Raw genomic sequence first — 19,923 nt, forward strand, 5'->3', positions numbered from 1 at the left:
TTTTGCAGACTTTGCGCATTGAAATGGATCAGTGAATGGCAGTGTGAGGAAAAATAAGCCTCAAGTTCTTCAGGTAAAAAGTACGAAGCCATTGGACACAACTTAAAAATTGAAAGTTGGAAGGCTTATGCAAAGTTAGGTAATGATAGATAGATCGGAATCAGAAGCGATGTGAAATACCCGACTATCGGGATATTTCCGCACTTTGATCTGACAGTTTTTCATCCAGATGAACTGCCAACCTTTTTCCTTCTGTAAGGCAAGCGTTCTGGAGAACAAATGCTTATTGTCTGGCGATAGATGCTCATTGACGAATATCGCCTGCGAGTGCTCTCCTGAAAACCCTATACTTCAGGTATTCAGTTGGGCCCTTTGCACCTTCTTCATGAATTCAGTTTTTTTGCTCTAGAGCAAAACCGCACAATTATACTCTTTGGACCAGACTTTGCTGCTACGTGATGAACTGTGTCAACATCAGTGGCTGAGACTGTACAGTTGATTTTGTCACCGATGGCAGTCAGGATTGCGGTACTATCCTCCTCTTGGGTACAGGTTACCCCCTTTATTTCCAAGTTATTTAATCTTGAGTTTTGCTCAAGGTCAGCGACTTTCCTTTGAAGGGCCTCGTTTTCTGCTTTCAGAGTGCGATTTGCCGCTGATAACTGAAGCTGTTGAAATCGGGTTGACTCAACTACTTCGTTTAGAAGCTTTAGGCTGTCATCCATGCGACCAACTTCAGTTCTCACTGCACCGACGTCTAAGCCTGCATCCTGAAGCTTAGTTTGTATGCTAATAACAAGCCGGTCGACTAATTCATTCAACCGGTGTTTCAATATAGCTTCTAGCTCGCCCATTCACTTGCAAAGTTCAGCATTTTTCAGCATTACGAGGATGGCTAAATAGTGAACACAGCAGGGAAAAATGATAGCAGCAACAACAGTAGCAGCAGCAGTTGCAGGAATTGACAAATTCTAAAAAATATCGAGAATAAAAGCAACCGACCTGTGAAACCAAGGAAGTTTGCTTAGATGCGTGCTTGAGAATGCAACTGCTGCTGCTACAACAATGATGCTCTCGCTGGGATGGCTTTTATGGCAGGAATCCGGACTGTGTAGAGTGCAGCTTGGGGGTGGTTTCAGCGGAGTGTGCGCCGAGACCAGCAGGGTAGTCAGTGCCGCGCAGGCACGTGTAGATGCAAGGATAATCAGCCAGGTAGTCACCGCAGCTGTCTAGGGGACTGCCGATGCAGCTAGCCTGTGAAACCAAGGAAGTTTGCTTAGATGCGTGCTTGATAATTCAACTGCTGCTGCTACAACAGTGATGCTCTCGCTGTGATGGCTTTTAACACAGTGTTTGAGAGAGTGATTATTGTAACATAAACATATTATAAATTTCTTTTTTCCTTTTCTTTCTCTTTTACATGCATGCGCACATGTTCATGGTCATATGCTGCATTTTAGTGTACTATGGTAATTAACATGTACAACCTTTACTTTACTGCTTGTGGACAGGGAGAGGAAAGGGGAAGAGGGGAAAAGGGGAACATTTATTATTTCACCGTCTATATTAGTAAACTAAGTGTAACCCAATAATTTGTCAATTTCTGTTGTTCTAAGTTCCTGTGTAAACTCATGTACAATGTGTGAAAATATGTAACATTATGTGTGTTCGCTCACTGCCAATGAACTGCCACTAAATAGTGCATAATACATGCGTATTTTGCGGGTACAGGGGCCCCTGTCAGGCACTGTGTGCCGTTTGCTCCAGCACTTTCTTGAAATTGTATTCAGGATGAACTAAACATTCATTCACTCATTCATTCCTGATGCAAATGGGTCTGTGTGTGTGCGTGGGTGTTGCAGAGTTCTCCCCTGCTGCTGCCATGAAGGAGTTGGCAAGTGATGGGCCCCCCTTTGACCTGGCCGTCAAGGTCCTCTTCAACTACTACGCAGCCTCCAATGCAGCCTCCATCTGGGACTCGCTGCAGAAGGAGTGCCTGCCCGTGCTGGTCAACCAGCTGCTGCCCACAGGCTCGTGAGTGTCTTGACAAAGCCGCACCTGTTCCTTGTGGGGCACGCGCAGTGCCAGTGACGCAGCTGCATTGCCAGTTGTGCCAATATCACTTATATACATTTGCAAGAATCAATTTCCAGGAACAGGGACAGTGTGGAATTCTATCACCACAGGATATTTTCACTTCCAGTGGTATTGTGCAAAAACTTTATTATTTCTTTGGTATTTAATGCTATAGTGCATCGTACTATTTTTGTGTTGTTTTTACTTAGTGCTTTTTCTTCCTTGGCTTTGCAGAAGGGCTGTAGACATTTTTTCAATGTTCTGTAATGTTTTGTACCGTTTCTTTTTATGTTGTCATTTATATAGTGCTTTTCTTTCCCTCCTGGCTGGACCGTTGTATTGGTCTGCTGTAATATATAAATAAAATAAGATAGACAGTTGTAGTAACTGTTTATTTCGTACATCTTATGCATTCACTCTCTAATCGTCTCTAGTAATCCTTAGAAAGAATGTGGACAGCATCATGCTCATTTGCATGGAAAATGAGCACCTCCCAAGCACCATATTTATTTGACTGCAAACTGACTTAAAAAAAAAAGAAGTGGGATACAAAGCTTGTGGGTCGGCTTAGATTCGAGGATTTGGCCCATACGGCTGTTCGGTCACATCAAGCGCACATTGCTAGGTCAAGTGGCAAGCTAGATTCCGTCTGCATGGTAGGACATCCCGGCTGCTGTCATCATGTGCATGTTTAGGAAGTGTTGTATTTCCCTTGTGCTGGACAGTACAAAAGACAGCGCATTGTGGGAGGAGGAGAGTGATGAGGAATCCAGTGATCTTGACATGGATGATGACAAGTGACTGGTTGCATGCAGTAAGCTGTAGCATATTCGCTGCTAGTGTCACATGTTCGGAATAAACATTGTTTGAGACTTCAGAAGGCTAGTGCTTTTTTTTTTTGGTCAGCTTGCACTAAAATTTTTTTTTCTTTTAGGCTTTTAGATTTCCAGGTGTCGGCGTAGACCCGAGTAAATAAGTTGCAGTGCCTATTTGCACGAAAAGTATTGTGACCACGGATATAACGTGAGGGGGCAACTTTTCGTCTCTCAAAGAAAGAAAAATATGTGTTAAGATTATAAATGTGAAGTGGTGCTGATGAGAAATGGGGAACAACGCATAAAAGCGGGCATTTTATTCATCGTTACTGTGAGTTGCTGTCACAATATGCAGTGTAAAGACATGTGCATGCACAATTTACTCGTTGTCATTGCTGACGTCACTGTTGTTGTCCGCCATGGCACCAAGGTTATTGGGCAGGCAGTACTTGAGAAGTGCTTGCGCCACATTCAATACGGCAAAGCTGTGTTCGAATTTTTGTTAGAGCACAGCTTCATACACAGTAGTGATGGTGCCTAGTGGCTGCAGTTTGAAGTTAGCTCAGTGAGCTTTTCTCACTGCAGCTATGCAAGTTACTGGAAATCGGCAAACCCCACTAATTGGCGTGTATTCTCAGATAAGCATTGCATATTGGGGTTTTCACACGAAATTCGATCAAATTTACACCATGTGACATCCATATTAGCCCTGCCAAATCCAGCGCCTCGGCTTGTACACCTTAAGACTCCATATCCTTGTCAAGAGGTACAAAACAAACAACCATTGCTGCTTCGCTTTGCATGCACATTGTCAATACAGTTATGCCTGAATAATGCTTTCCTGTCAGTATAATTATGCCTATAATTATGCCATGACAAACATTTCGCAACAACATCCACTGACGGCTCCTTTGACAGCCAGCTACAGGGCCGGTAGGCCTAGCTCAGCAGACATTGTGGCCAGTGATGCTTGCAATCCAGCCTAAGTCCTTAAAAGAGTGCCTATTTTACCAACATGATTAAGCATTGGACACTTATGTCGTGCGTAATTAAATCCAATTGGTTTACTCAATGCCATTGATGCAAAGAGCAAACATGCAAGCTAAGTGAGCAGCCTCGCTGAGACGGTTGGTGTGTGTTGTCACCTGCGGAATGCCTTCGCATCGCGGCTGCCCATGTTGCCAGTAGCTTAGTACTGGGCACTGCTTTGCAGAACAGGTGCACTTTCAAGGTAATTTTATTCCATTAGTAATTGTTTCAGGTCAGAAACAAATCGTACCCTATTTTTGTGACACCATGATCAGCAATGCAGGTGAACACTTGAACCGAGGGGATCGGAGCGGCAAGAAACCGCCTTACTAATGCTACCTCTTTGGAGGGATCATCAGAGAACATCACACGCTAGCTGCACTGTTATTGGCTGCGGCCAAATGACAGTGTGGTAGTTGGATGGGTCGGACGATGAGAATCTGCCCAGTTTGTTGCATGCAGGACATCCAGCCCAGCACTACGGCACGGGTAAACGCTTTGGATCTGGTCACGGCATATCGGAAGCTGAACTATATCATATGTCTTCTACTTTAGAAGTGACCACGGGAAAAAAGTTCTAAATTTTACCCTGCATAACGAACACACCCTCCAACTTTGCGTAAATTTTTCTGCGAAGAAAGTGTGTTCATTAGGCGAGTAAATATACGGCACATCTTATGAAAGAGAAAAGGTGGAAACACTGATGAAGAGGTGGAAGTTGCGAAGATGTTTTTATTGATGTGATACTGGCTGTGCGATTGTAATTGTTAAGAATGAAACGTGCAGGGTTATTCTATACTAGTTCAAGACATACCGTATTTAATTGCATAATGATAGCAGTCGCGTAATGATCACACCCCTGAATTGTGTCGGCAAAATTCGATTTTTTTTTCTTTCCCACGCAAGGATCACACCCCGAACTAGCCACAGCAATATGTCGGTGCCAAGTCTAGCTGTTGGTGATCGTGCTTACCATCTGTCAAATGCTATGCGAACGACTATTCAAGATTTACCAAGCGGTCTGCACGCACTGAACAGATTCTCAAGCAGATGCCCCATTTCGTTCCTTTCATCACTTTCTGCACTTCCAAGAACAACAAATCTACAACCAAACTTGCCTTGGGTTTATTATTTGTAGGCTTTATGATAGTTGTGGTCAACAACAACCGCAAAAAAATGTCTCTCGGTTCTTCTCGTCTGCACTCTTTGGCACACAACAAATCACGGGCACCAACGACAGTAGCCACATTTGCATTGATACGTTTGAAGTGTACCCTATCCATACGCTGGCACTTGTAACACAGCTAAGACATTCTCCCACCCTTAGCAGAAATGTCCCATATTAGGATTGTAGTGAAGATAAATGCTGCAGTTTTCGCAGCATGCCCGCCACATGTTTCTGTCACTGGTAGCTAAGCATGCCCATCTCTGTTTCTGTCCCCTCAAAGTGGACATTATTGCTGCAAACTTGCCAATATTAATGGTATTGTTCATTACTAATATGGCAGAAACTGTTTCATTGCACGTAATGTACTCACGAGAAAAAAAAAATTGCGTTCGGTGCGTTTGGCTTGCTGTGTCTGCATGTATCTGCAAAGTATCGGTTGTCTTTACACATTAGGTCTATGGGGCTATTGGCGGTGCCGTGAAGCTGTCTGAATTACCGAGTATGTCCGTATTATCGCTGTCCAATTTATCGGTGTGTGACATTATGTGAAACAGACAACAAAAGCAAGCCTGTGTAAGCATCTTTCTTCAGTTTTACTTTTCTACATTAAAAGGGTTGAATGTTTCTAGAGCAATTTGTGCTGCTGCTTGGTGAACAACAGGTGGCGCTGCCGTCTGCCCCCCCATACAAATGTAGTGGAGATGCCAGTGGCATTTGCGGACTCGGTGTCCCTGCTGCCTGGTGCCACCGTGCTCTGGCCCAGCGCCCTGTCTCCTCGCCTGCACCCCCGAGGCTGCGGGCGCAATGCCACCCTCTACCTGGTGATGCGCAGGTGAGGCCCCCGCCCCTTCATGACAGATGATAATTGACCTCTTCGAAAAAAAAAAGAAAAACTGTGCAAAGCTGACAAAATGGGCACTGACCCTCTACTAAATGATTTATTGAGCTGACAAGATTACTATATGTATTTGAATAAGCGAGGTTTTTTCCACAGAATCCTAAGCCTCAAAGTTACCCGCGCCTTATGTGCGAGGCTGATAGATTCAATTGCAGTTTCAATATGACGGCAGCAGCATCATATTTTCGGTGGTCTACATTTAATACCATAGCACAGATTGTAGCAACTAATAAACTCTGGCAGGTGAGGCATATCGTATTTTTGTGCATATAATCCTGCACTAAGACTTAGAAAAATTTAACAGTAAAGGACCATGCTGCCATGATGACATGCCTCGAGCCAAAATTTATGCTGCCATAAAGTAGCACCTGAAGACAAAATTCACTTATACAATAGAACCTCGTTAGTACGATCTCGTTCCATAGAATTTCTCAGTGCTAACATTGGCATTTGAGAACACAAAAAAATGGCTGATACAGTTATGCTTTAGTTCTACGATTTAATATGTTCCTCGAAAACATGATTTTTCAGCACCAACGTTCAGCATATCGCCGAACTGTGATCTCGTATGTTTTCTGGCCACTACACCCCATGTAAACAAGAGAATGCACTAGGCACGCATGATTGAAAGCAGTAGGTGCCCACCAAGGCAGCTGGCATCGCTTCCTTTAGCACAGCCGTGGCTGTGCGGGACTGTCAGTACGCCCGTTACCTTGAAGGTAAATCTGCGGTGCATGTAATGGTTAGACAAGCCAAGGTGGTTGTGATTTTATTTGCACTGTCTTTCGGCTCCTTTAGTAGTGGAGTTGGCTTAATCTCGAGCTTCAGAGATGCGTTGAAGGGAGAGGCAGCTGAAGCATTCGCTTTCCTCTGCCAGTGCTCTTCATGATAGCATCGTCCCACTGCCGGCAGCACTATCAGCCACAGCGGTGGAGGGAACATGAAAGCTTCGCAGTCTTCTTCGCTTCTTGCCACCAACGTGAAGATATTGTCTATATGGCATGGAACCATATATCTTTGGTCGCCGACTCTCAAGTTCAGCAAAATAAAATTTATTTTCTCATTGAAATTTTTTTTTCTGATTTCCCAACTACAATAAAAATTTTACTTCCCTTCTGTTTAAGAAAAATCCATCAGTGACTGCACTTATAAGCATGAAAGATAAAATTTAAGTACAGTTTGAACTTGACATAACGAAATTCTGCAACAACGCAATTCTTGTGACAACAAAATACAGTTAAACCTCCATGTAACATACTTCAGTATAACGAAATCCTCAATATAACAAGCTTTATGACTTGTCCATAAAACACTGCATATTTAGAACCTCAAATGACAAACTGTTTATACACAGTTTCAATATAACGAAATTTTGCTGCAGCAGTGAAGGAATATCAAGAGAGTAAATGGAAGCTTCTGCAGACTCAGATGGTCAAATGGTTAAATTACAAGTGGCTGCTTGTGAACGCACCTCTCAAATTGTGTACTGCGTGACCAAGAGCGACCGCCGAAGCGGAGCAGCATCATGTTCCATATAAAGTCCAAGTGCAGTGCGATAGATCCTATTGATCCTCGTGCGCTGTAGGCTTTAGAGTGCCAGTGAGTGTGAGTCTAGGAGGATGGTGACTTGACGAGCGCCATCTTCCTGCCAGCAAGGAGAAAGTGGGGAGTGGAGCGAGCTCACAGCAATGAGATCAAGCACGTAAGCGGAGGGTGGGAGGAGTAAGTGGTGGGCGGATGTGGTACTCCTGCGCCAATTGCGCCATTTCGATACAAATGCCAATTCCTGTGCCAAACTGTGCCAAAAACAGAAAATTGACCGAAATTGCACCATGCTGCGCCAGAACGGCTTCGGCATGTGTGCTCTGGCAGGGGCTGCAAACAGCGAGCGGATTCGTTCTCTGAAAAAGGGTGCAGTTGTTCGCACACCGTGCAGTGACGGCTCCCGCACAGTTTCTCATAATTTTCGCGCTTATAACACTGGACTTTTCGATGCTTCCGGCAAGTGGTCGGTGCATGCACTGCCAGTCCCTGCGGTCGTCGCTGCTGTCAGAAAAGCCAGGGCGGCTGTATTTAGTGGCACGGCACTCCCTAGCTGAGGTGCAACATAAGGGGAAGTAGACTGAGGATGCTGTGAGTGAACTAGAACTTTTTTTCTTGGACCACGTTCACACTTGCTCTTGAAGAGACCGGAAGAGGAGACAACCTTAAATATTCGCCTGCCTAGGTGGCAAAATGGGTGGAAAACTAGGTGGCAAGCTCGATCGTACTCAGACCTATTTTTTTGCTACACCGAAGTGGAAAGTCGTTCCACTTCACCAAAAGCTGCACTAGCACGTAAACAGCCGATCGTAAATTTTATCATGACACTAAACGTGTCGGCTGTGATGCTGATCGACGCAATCAAATACCCCCCTGTGCTCTATGACAAGAATCACCGGCTTTACAAGAACAAGTCTTTCAGCATTACATACTCGCGATAGTACTCAACGTCGCGGGGCTGGAGGTGGGCCAACATAGCGCTAGCGTGACCGAAATTTTTTTCAAAGCCGGTTGAAGCCACCACTGCCGCCTCTTCCCAGTTGTACGCTTCTTTCGTTGTTCATTGTCCCCTTCTAGGAAACAACTAGCTAGAAGTATCAAAACTATTCCTTCTTCCTTTTCCATAGCAGAAGAAAGTTGGACTGCATGCAAAGTTGTGTGAAATGATCGCTTTTAATGATGGATGGGTCAGTGAATGAACATACTGCTTGAAATGGTAGGATGAAGGGTGCCATCACACGGATAAACGTGTGCAGGCTAAGTGGATGTGGGCGAAAGGGGCAGCTGTGGCCACGGTGGTGGCAAAACAAATGTGAACATCTTTGAGATGCCGGAAAAGATTTGCCGCCCGCTTTGGTCTTTCCACCTTCTTTCTGCTTACTTAGTGTGAACGTAGCCTTGGGAGTCCGTTTCTGTGACGAGAGTCGGCGTCCCTCGTGACTGAGCAAATGAGCACAAACAAGAATGAAAGAGTGAACGCAGAGAGCAGTGGGAGATGCAAGGCAGTGACAGCGAAGAAAGCGCGAGGAGGAAAGCAGAGGAGGAGGAGGGTGCAGTGGAACCATGAGGCGGAATGGAGGAGGAGGGTATGGCGAAAGCATGAGAAGAAAAAGTCGCAGTTTTGTTAGCTATACAAAGTAAGGATAGTAGTTTTATCAGCCGTATAAACTTGTAAATATAGGCATACTAAGTAAATAAAGCATGGTGTCACGCACATTCAAGCAAACATGAACACAGCTCACTCGATGACCACGAAAACTCGCTGTCAGAATGCTGCAGTGAGGAAACGTGGCAGCAGCATCGAGCGATTTGACGCTCGTGCTGCCGGTCCCATCTGCATGAACTAAGCTGGAAAAACACAATGCAGCGTGGGCTCTGTACCCGTTGCAAGTGGCTTTCAAGATACAGCAGCCTGGCCAGGTGTGTGCGGCCGCCCGGGCCGCCCGGAGCAGAATGCGTCCCCTTCCTCCCGAAGCCTTGCACGCGACGGAAGACGGCGCACTTGCTTCCCGCTTTTCGCTGTTGTGTGTGCAAGATTGAGCTGCGATTGCCAGTTGACCCTCACATTCTTTCACTCGCACATACAGCATACGGCGTGCTGCATCAGTTTTATCGCCCTTAGACTTTATACGGAACCTCATGGCGATGCCGACAGCAGAAGTGCGCCTGGACCACCCGTGTAATCGCTATCAGAATACCATATTTATTTGCATAATTATTGCACTCACGTAATGATCCCACCCCTGAATTTTGTCGTCAAAATTAAATTTTTTTTCTTTCCTGTTAAATGATTGCACCCTGAACTTGTTGCAGTGATACGTCATGTGCCAAGTCTAGCTAATGATGATTGCGCTTACCATCTGTTGAATGCTACGCGAACGACTCTTGAAGACATACCAAGCGGTCTGTACGCACCCAACATTCTTAAGCAGATGCCCCATTTCATTCCTTTCATCACTTTCCACACTTCCATGAAAAAATACGCTACAACCAAACTTGCTTCGGCTTTATTATTTGTAGGCCTTATAATGGTTTTGGTCAACAACAACAACATAAAGGGCGCCTTTGGATTCTTCTCGTCTGCACTTGTGGGCACGCAACAAATCGCGAGCGGCAACGATAGTGGCCACGTTTACACTGATACGTTAGAGGTGTAACCTATTCATATGCCAACGCTTGTAACGCAGCCAAGATATTCACCCACCCTTAGCGTAAATGTGCCGTATTAGGATAGCAGTGAAGACAAATGCCGCAGTTTCCGCAGCATGCCCGCCATGTGTTTCCATGTCACTGGCAGCTAAGCGTGCCCTTCTCTCTTTCTGTCCCCTCAAAGTGGACATGGCTACATTATTGCCCCAAGCTTGCCGATATTAACGATACTATTCATTACTGATACGGAAGAAACTCTCAATGTGCGTAATGTACTCAGAAGAAAAATAATTGCGTTCGGCGCGTTCGGCTTGTTCCGCCTGCCGCCATATTGTTTTGGTGTCCCGCACTGACAGCAGCAGCGGCCGGTTTGTCATCCCGCAGCAAATGCAGGATGAAAAAAGAAAATGTTTCTTTTCGTGGAAAATTTCACCCACAATAATGATCGCACCTCTGAATTTGCATCAATTTTTTTGACAGAAAAGTGGAATCATTATGCGAGTAAATATGGTAAATGCTTAGCGCCGCACAAGATGGGCTCTGCAGCGATGATGGCTACGAGGTGGTGCCAGAGTAGCGCACTTCATCGGGTCACCGATGACGCCACCGATACTGTATATGGAAACAAAGCACTGCATGAGTGGAGGTCTGTCTGCAGTGGCTGCTGTGCATCGCTCTCATGTGTCACCCACGTGCTGCCTCTCGCGATTTCCTGATTAGCGAGGCAGTTGCATCACATTTCACTCCATTTGCAGCGTGCCACACGAGACAAATTATCTGCGCCAGCCAGTATATCATGAAATGAAAATTGATATGCAGCTGTGCTCAAATTTTGCATTAGGGAGTATCGTAACCGTCCTTGGAATTTGTTTTACTTTTTCTCTCACATCCAGTGCTTCATTATCTTCTTGCCACTGTGGCCTCTGGTTTTGCTCTCGTACCATTGGTATAACTAGAAACGCGTACTATAACGAACGCCTTTTATGGGCAATTACAGTTAACAACCGATTTTTTTGGACATGCCCTTTAATTCAGACGCCTTCATGGTACAGTCACGTACCCCATAGTGTCAATGTATAAGAACGTCTGGAATTTCAGATGCAAAACTTTTCGCGATCTGATTTTCCAGACTTTCTCGCTGTGTCTGCAGGTCCAAAAGAGTATTATTTGAAGCCACTTGCATTTGGATTATATCACAGCCTCGAACTGGTGATCTCGCACACCGCCTTGCTGGCAGCCACCACCACTGGAGCAGTAAGTCTCGCTGCTTCGGACGTTCGCTGCCAAGCTTTCTGCTGTTCGGTGCCGTTATTTTCATTGAAAGAATTTGCTGCTGTCAGCAATGGAGCCAATTCCACTTTGTAATCCTGATTTATGGCTTCGGAGCACAGAAAGCACGCCACGTTGCATAATGTAGATTCCCGAAGGTAAGCTTTGCCACAATGCAGTAGTGTCAAGCAGTCAAGAGTGTAAAGGGGCAACCAACTGTCACAGGACATGGTATGTATTCCTTAATTATACATGCAGGCACCTGCCACCTCCTGTTGAAGTGCGAGCTACAAGACACCTAATAAGTGCACTGGTAGGCCTTTAGAGCTACTTCAGGTGTGCCTGTGACAACTTCAGCTTTTGGGGAAGTAAAGTGCATGCATTCATTTTTTCGGGTGTTTCCGCTGCCTCTAGGGACTCCGAAAAATGTACATTGACTGGTAGCTAGTTTCTAAGCATGGAGTAGTGCCATGTGTATGTATCAAGCTACTGTTACAAATGTTCTCAATTTGACCTAAACTGTGAACAAAATAATGCATTGGAGTAGTCTCGGAATGGCTTGGGTTTCTATTTATGCTGATGGTCCCTTCATGTTACTTCTTGCATAGAGTGAAACCACCTCATAAACTTTATACCTAGAAAGGGAATGATAAGGCATGTGGTTATATGGTAGTTAAGCAAGTTGGGGATAACTAGAATGCATTCTTTCCTATCTGTTTTCGCGAATATGTAATGTCGTCATAAGTTTGGCTTCAAGCTTTGCGTGAGGCCTATGCCACCTTTGTCATCCGGATAAGTAGTGGCATGAGATCATGCTAGCGAGTTATTGCTTAAAAAAAGGTGTTCTATTTTGTGATTTCTTGTTCACATTTCATTTGTTCATGACGGTACATGTGTTTACATACTTACATACAAAGCTGTAGCAGTAATTACATTGTGGAAATGAAGTGCTGGCCAGAACTTTGATTTTGTTGAATGCAAAAGAATCCTGCATTAAGGAGGCCTGTGCTGCAGCGGGTTCAGAGGGTGGGCGTCTTTGACCCCAGGGCTGGTATAATGTAAAACTATTCCAATCTGCTTTTTCGCCCATGTGGGAGAGGTCTGAGCCATTTGGCCTATCACAAAGGGCTAAGGGTGGATTTGGAGTAGAAACAGATTGGAATTGTTTTATATTTATTAGCCCAGGGTCACTTGCGGCTCTCCGGGTCTGCGATGACATATGGTGATTCAGAAATTGTTACCATGTCGACTGGACTGCATATTTGAGAACATTTTCCACTATCATCATGAGCATCAGCGGGGGAATGTGTACAGTCAACGACTGAATTTTCGGACATGCCTGATGTTTTGGACGTCTTCGCGGCACCGTCATGAGCCCCATAGAATCAATGTATAAGGACATCTGAAGTTTTGGACGCTCGAACCCCCCGCCGTCTAATTTTCCAGACTTTCTGACACGACGGAAGGTCCTTTGGCTCCTCATGCAGTGCCCTTGCGAAGAAAATCGACTTGCAGCTGAAGCATATCACCGCTTTGAACCACAACTAGCCGAATCTAGCCGTCACACATCGATTTGATCTGGCCACGCTGGCTATGTTCATCGCCGCACTTCCGCCTCCGGCGGAGTTTCTGGAGCGGCGCCATTTCATTTGTTTGCGCAGGCCACGTTTTGGCTAGCGTGGTGTGTGGTTGTGCTGTTGTGTCAAGTGTGCTCTGCAACGCTACGCCTAGGTGCGCTAGGCTCAGGTTGTGGGGGATTCAGAAGACTCCGATGCTGAAAATGAGGAGCCAATGCCTGTGCCACCTACAAGCGATGAGTTGACGCGAACACTGTTGACTCTTTCATCGGTGTACAGTGCTGACATGACCCTTGCTCAGATCGAGGTGAATATGATCGCATGCAACCGGAACACCGTCCAAACAACAATCAACAAGTTCTTCAAGCCACTGCAGCAATAACACCGGCTGCCCGACGATGCACATGTACATAATAAACCGGCAGTCGGCTGCATAGAGTTTTTGAATGCCTCTTTTTATAGCCACTTCACTGATGCTTTGGCAGGGTTTCGGAAGCCTGGTACTTCGCCCTTTACCTCTAGATCCGAGAAAAAAAGAAAAAAACATTAGTTTTTTTGCATGCATTCATTTTTTCGAGCTGCCTGAATTTTCTGACGTTTTTACGTTCCCTAGAGGATCCGAAAAATCGGTCGTTGACTGTAGTTTGATCATAGTGCCACAAATGTATTTAGCTTTACAGGAAAGCATGCCCTGTGCCACCATTCGACCCATTTTTCCATATTCTGGTATGCTATATCAACAAAGCGCACTTATACCACCCTGCATTCTGATTGGCTTGCAGCAAGGTAAAACTATTTCTACTATGTAGAAATTGCTTTCGCTAAACCACAGTAGTTCGATACTCTGGCTTCTCCGTACAGTCTGCGCATTCCCAGGCACTTCACCTGCACTGTCGAAACATAAATTAAAGAAAAATGTATTTGTAAAAGATGTCTTGGGTTAATTTTGGAAATTTTCGACTCACTATTGCAGAATGCATGTTTTTGTGATTGCTACCACTAATTAAAAATGTACGAGCACTATTACCAAAGTTTTCATGCACCAGACAGTTTCAGTATGGGGGTAATCTGCTTCAAAATTCAGCTTAAGACATCGCTCAAGACAGTTGTAGTACAGTGCTCGTGTTGGGTTATTCTGTCTTCTGTCTCGGTTTCAAAGTGTTCTGCCATATTCCATAAAATATATACACTCGAATCTCATTAATTGCGAACATGCTTAATTCGAACTTTCGGTTTATTCGAACTGACGCTGTGGTCCTATCAAAGTTATGTGTATTATATGCAAAAACGCCCAGTAATTCGAACGCGCAAGCATTTGCGACGGTTAATCTGAACATACTGCACTCCGACAATGCTCTCAGCAGAGCACCAAACCACGCAGCGGCGCCTCCGACCAGCATTCCTCTGACCCCACTTTAGAGGTCTAGAAAAGGAGGCATGCACCAACCTGTCCCTCCCAGGGTTGGGACCGCATAAAGTTTATTTAGGAGCAATTTTTGGAGCAAGCAAAGTTGCATTTTGGAACAATATGGAACAGGCTAAATTTCATTTTGGAGCAATTTAGAGCAGATAAAATTTGATTTTGAAGCAGTTTGGAGCAGGCCAATCTGAATTTTGGTAGAATAATGGAATACAGTCGCATCTCGGTAATTCGAACTCGAAACGGCCAGAAAATTTGTTCGAATTAAAAGAAGTTCGAATTAAAAGGAAGCTAATTCAACGGAGAACTTACCTGCAATGGTCGCTGCACATGGCTGTCGGCGCGGCTGAGCACATATGCAGCCCATACACCAAGTTTCAAATATGCTACAGTCAAACTCGGTTGTAACGACCACATTTCAGTGCATTTACGGTTTTCCGACCGTGCCTATTGAAACTGCTTCCAGATGCAACGAACATTATTTAAATCGTTGTGCTGTTACAATGAGCACTTCGAACCCGGTCACGGTAAAAAGAAACCACACGTGAAGTACCAAAGCACAGAATCGCAACCAAACTGTGCGCATGTCCCGCTCCAGTCCAACCGCGACGTTGATGCGGTCTTTGAGATGAGTGACTGACCGCTGCACATAGTTCTGCCAGCATAAACAGCATGACACGGTTGTAGGTGCGATCGTGGATGCCACGACGGCGTCACTATCGTTTGTGCGCAATTGTCCATGCGGCAGCACGTGCATTAAGCCCATTTTGGAACAACCATCTATGTCCTTTCATTACTGGAACAGCTGCTGCTCAAGCGTTCCTGTTGATACAGCCCAAGTCAGAGAGAACGATGCACCACGCCCTGCTGCCATGCAATGTCGTAAAGGCTCGGTAGTTACTTTGCCCCAGGAGATCACAATCTGATGGCACTTCGTTTGCACTTTTTCGATGCCGTTAATGGTTCACGATGATGTTCTCACTTTCGAACTTCTCTTTTTTTTTTGCTCGGGGCGACATGGATAACGTAATTTTGCAGCTCGTGCATGGCCGACGTGCAGTCGTAATGCAGAGACCATGATGTCCGAGACCTATGCAGAACGGCGAAATGCCACAATAGTTTCTGACGTTTGTGCTCCTGGCCATCTAGGACACTTCGCTCGCTTGTGCAGAATACAGTCATGTCCCGCTGGCAGTAAAATATATCACGAGCTCTCAAATAAAAATGCCGGCTGCACTTGCAGTTTCAAAATGTACGCCGCTGCATTTCGTTCTTTAGATGGACGTTTCTAACAGAAGTTTACAGCTAGGTACGGGAATGCACCAAGAACAAAAGTCATGCTGAAAATCTGTTTTCGCACCAAAGTGCTACTGAATCTGCCTTTTTCATGGTGCATGCAGCCTGCCCTAGCAAATTAGTCGTAAAATGTTTTAGATGTTGAAGGGTCGCGTGTATGTCCGGGTGGCCAGATTTCGGACGAAAGTTTCTAAAAAAAAAAAAAAAAAAAAGGCGCTCAAATGCGCACTGCTGTAAACACTCGTGCCGTGTACTGCATTGAAACTCTACTGGTATCTCAATGTCGGTGTGGTGCTAAAAACGTGCGTAGTGTAAAACTGTAATTCCACTTTAAAACAGAAAGCAACCAGGGCTTCGTCTGAGTCCGGACTTCACCGTGAGCCAAGTACTTACCGTCTTTCATTGATGGCTAGCAAACTTAAAGAAAAACCCCGGCGTTACACTTGGAGGAAACTTAAAAACATCACGTTGCCGACGAAGCCTTCTTGCAGTATCGGCCCTCACTTGCTGGTGGTGGCAGCTGGCACGTGCCTGACTTCACATACTCGTTTCAGGCACAGTAACAGTGGGTCAATCCGAGACCGACAAAACACTTGTGCCAATGATTGACTGACTATTCGGCGCAGTATGTCGCTGAGACCATCTTATCATACCAGGCCTACAATGACGCAACCGATGAATGCGAGTTGTACTGCGACGAGATTTCCTTGCGACATATGGTACCGATAAAATCGCAGTGTCAACCATCGTTCGTCCGAACCCCGCGCGATCGGCCATCGAACCGACAATGCGATAGCTGCAGCGGCTTCGCTGGTATTTATAATTAATCACTGTCAAAATGAGTCAAACATGCCTTCGAAGTTTAAGTGCACAAGTTTCCACCCTCTCAAGCTGTGCGCATGAAGTATGAGCCAATGATGATCCTGTTCGGCGAAGGTTAGGCCGGTGCCGTCGAGTTTGTGGACCCACTATCGGTAGACCTGAACTGAAATATAAGCTGTTCGGATGAAGTAAACTGCTTTTATACTTCAGTTCTGGCCTTAGCGATTTGTAATTAACTACTACACCTCACCCGTCGCGTACACAATAATCGCCAAGTGGCGACACAGCGCTGTGCCAACATCTGTACGTCACCATTCCCGTAGGCTGCCGGTCACATTCGCTGCACAGATGGGTGGGTCTGTACGTGTTATGCTGACACATTTCTTAATTCCAGAGATGCACTGTTTACCTCTGAATCAAACGGCAAACAAGAGATGGTGCATTCGGTACAGCAGCATAAACAACCATCAGTTATAGCTACGGTGTCAGTGATGGCATCCACATTTTCCTGAGAGAACAGTACAGCCTATAAGCGAGGGCTTATGCGAGTGCAGTTTTGTTTGGTAATGCTTTGTAGCACGCACAAACTGTAGAAGTTAAAGAAAAATGAGAATCAGTAATAAATTGACAGCCCGTAACATATGTGTCTGGATCACGGTCGTCATCGTTTAAGTGGCTCGGCCGCTCATATTGACTCGTCTCAGGGTGGAACAACATGGCTCATATGCACACATATGTATGTTTTGCTACATCATCATCATCATCAGCTTGGTTGCGCCCACTGCAGGGCAAAGGCCTCTCCCATACTTCTCCAACAACCCCGGTCATGTACTAATTGTGGCCATGTCGTCCCTGCAAACTTCTTAATTTCATCCGCCCACCTAACTTTCTGCCGTCCCCTGCTACGCTTCCCTTCCCTTGGAATCCAGTCCGTAACCCTTAACGACCATCGGTTGTCTTCCCTCCTCATTATGTGTCCTGCCCATGCCCATTTCTTTTTCTTGATTTCAACTAAGATGTCATTAACTCGCGTTTGTTCCCTCACCCAGTCTGCTCTTTTCTTATCCTTTCTACGTTTTAACATTATTTCCTATCAGTGGTGCACCTTTTCCCCATGTTTTACTTTAACCATGATCAGTTGCTGTAGATGTCGATGTAAGCAGGTGCACCTCTTTGGGAAATCCAACGTGAAGGCTGTGCTCGAAGACTTCTTGATTACGTAAAATGTTGAAAGAATGTGTAAAAAGAATACAAACAGAAAGCTACAAGTGCAGAAATGAGCGATGACAAACTCCAAGGCAGCCATGTCAGCAGATGGCTGCACTGTTTGCCCAACTGCACACTCAGGCCTGCTCACCTACCCCGCAGGGGCGTCTGCGCAAGCAGGCGTTTGGTGTGTTGCGACACCACGTACCCGAGCACACGAGGGTCGGACCCTCCCGCGTGTAGCCGTGCGCGGCTTAGCCGTGTCCGGGGAAAGGGGGATCCTGGGGGTTGAGCCGATGCCGGGTGTTCGGACCTTTAAGGCCCCTCGGCGGAGGCAACACACCTCTTTGGCCTCTGCTTCACGTAGACGGCACCCCCGGACTGACCCACCCGGGGGAAATCGGTAGTTGCCTTTTCCTGTCCTGCTCTCCAATCTTCGTCTTTCTCTCTAACTTTTGATCTTTCCTGTCTTCTCTTCATTTCTTTTTTACTTCCGCTCTTCCCGGCAGCAAGGGTTAACCATGTGTGCTGCAATCAACCTTGGTTGTACATATCTGGTTATAGCGGAAACGTACAGTTGGCGTCCGCAGGACTTGTTTCTTTATAAGACCTGTGGCGTCCCCTTGTTGGGCTCCATGGTGGGCGGCTGCCGTTACTGCCGAAAACTGAACATTCCCTTATGGACTATTCCTTTCCAAAACTCCCTGATCGCCCTCAGAAGCGAGGGCGCACCGAAGAAGTATTTAAATTTTTTGGCCGACACACTGAAAACTTTCCCCGCTATCAAGTCATCCATTCTGAAAAACCTGGACAGACAACGAGAATGATCTCGCCTTTCCTGGTTTCCAAATGTCTAACGCAAACAATTGGCCCAGGCTATAATGCATCTAGGCTAGCAAGTGGCGACCTCCTCTTAGAACTGCATGACAAAACCCAGTACCAAAAACTAAGTAACCTAGTGTCTATTGGGGACAATCCTGTTTCAGTAACCCCACACCGCACCATGAACACCATCCGTGGTGTGATCTCTGAGGACGACCTAATGAACCTGACCGAGGCTGAACTTTTGGAAGAATGGAAGGACCAAAATATTATCAACGTAAAACGAATTAGAATCAGGCGCGACGGGAAAGAAATCGATACCAAACACCTAATTCTCACGTTTGGCTCCAGTGTATTACCAGAAACAATTGAAGCAGGTTATATTAAGATCCGAGTAAGGCAGTACATTCCTAACCCTCTCCGTTGCTTCAAGTGCCAAAGATTCGGCCACAGCTCGCAAAACTGCCGAGGCCGATTGACCTGTGCTAAGTGCAGTGCACACGAACACCCCACTGAATCCTGTGATAAACCTCTACACTGTGTAAACTGCGATGGGGACCACGCGGCATACTCGCGGTCTTGTCCATCCTGGAAAAAAGAGAAAGAAATCGTAGCAATTAAAGTAAAGGAGAACCTCTCATTCAAAGAAGCGCGTAGGCGGGTGTCCAACCTGCCAAACAGCTTTGCCGAGGTGGTGCGTCAGGGGGCAGCGCCACAACGGCTTCCGGCAGCTGTCCGACCCACAATCAGTGAGTCGGCAGTTATGCCACCTGCCCCCGCGGCGGTTGCAGCTAGCGCTGTTCCGTCACTCCAGCAGAAGGGGCCATCCACCTCCGGGCAGGTGCCCCAAAAGGCCTCGTCCAACGTGCCGAGGCCTTCTCGTCAAACAAAGCGCTCGGAAGAGTGCGTGTCCAGCGCCTCGCAAGAGGCGATGGACACAACGACCAGCCAGACGGCGCCACCAGCGCCTAAGGAGCGGCGAGGTACTCTCGACCGCTCCAAAAGAGACAAAACTCCCGTCACGGCGCCTGAAAAAGGCCCGTGAGCTAACCTCAGTCTCTTAAACACACAGCACCCTAAACATATAGCATAATGGATACACAAATACTACAATGGAATGTGAGAGGACTTCTCCATAACCTCGACGACATTAGAGAACTCCTACGCAAACACAATCCCAAGTTGCTGTGTGTTCAGGAGACACACCTAAAACTAACGCAGGCTAACTTTCTAAGGCAATATGCCACTTTTCGCAAAGACCGCGATGATGCACTCACCTCCTCGGGGGGTGTAGCCATAATAGTCGATCAGGGTGTTGCATGTAAGCAATTAAG

At 46.0% G+C, this 19,923-nt stretch overlaps 1 protein-coding gene across 1 annotated transcript in view; it reads left to right on the forward strand.

Moving 5' to 3' along the window:
* Pink1 (PTEN-induced putative kinase 1) overlaps positions 1 to 19,923 on the forward strand; it is a 97,262-nt gene that overhangs the window by 44,577 nt on the left and 32,762 nt on the right. Inside the window, exons 4-5 of the mRNA XM_050172668.3 lie at positions 1,863 to 2,034; positions 5,750 to 5,920. Of these exons, the coding sequence (XP_050028625.2) occupies positions 1,863 to 2,034; positions 5,750 to 5,920 (343 nt within the window). The remainder of the gene's footprint in view (positions 1 to 1,862; positions 2,035 to 5,749; positions 5,921 to 19,923) is intronic.

The sequence above is a fragment of the Dermacentor andersoni genome, chromosome 3 (genome assembly GCF_023375885.2).
Source record: "Dermacentor andersoni chromosome 3, qqDerAnde1_hic_scaffold, whole genome shotgun sequence".
Taxonomy (NCBI): domain Eukaryota; kingdom Metazoa; phylum Arthropoda; class Arachnida; order Ixodida; family Ixodidae; genus Dermacentor; species Dermacentor andersoni.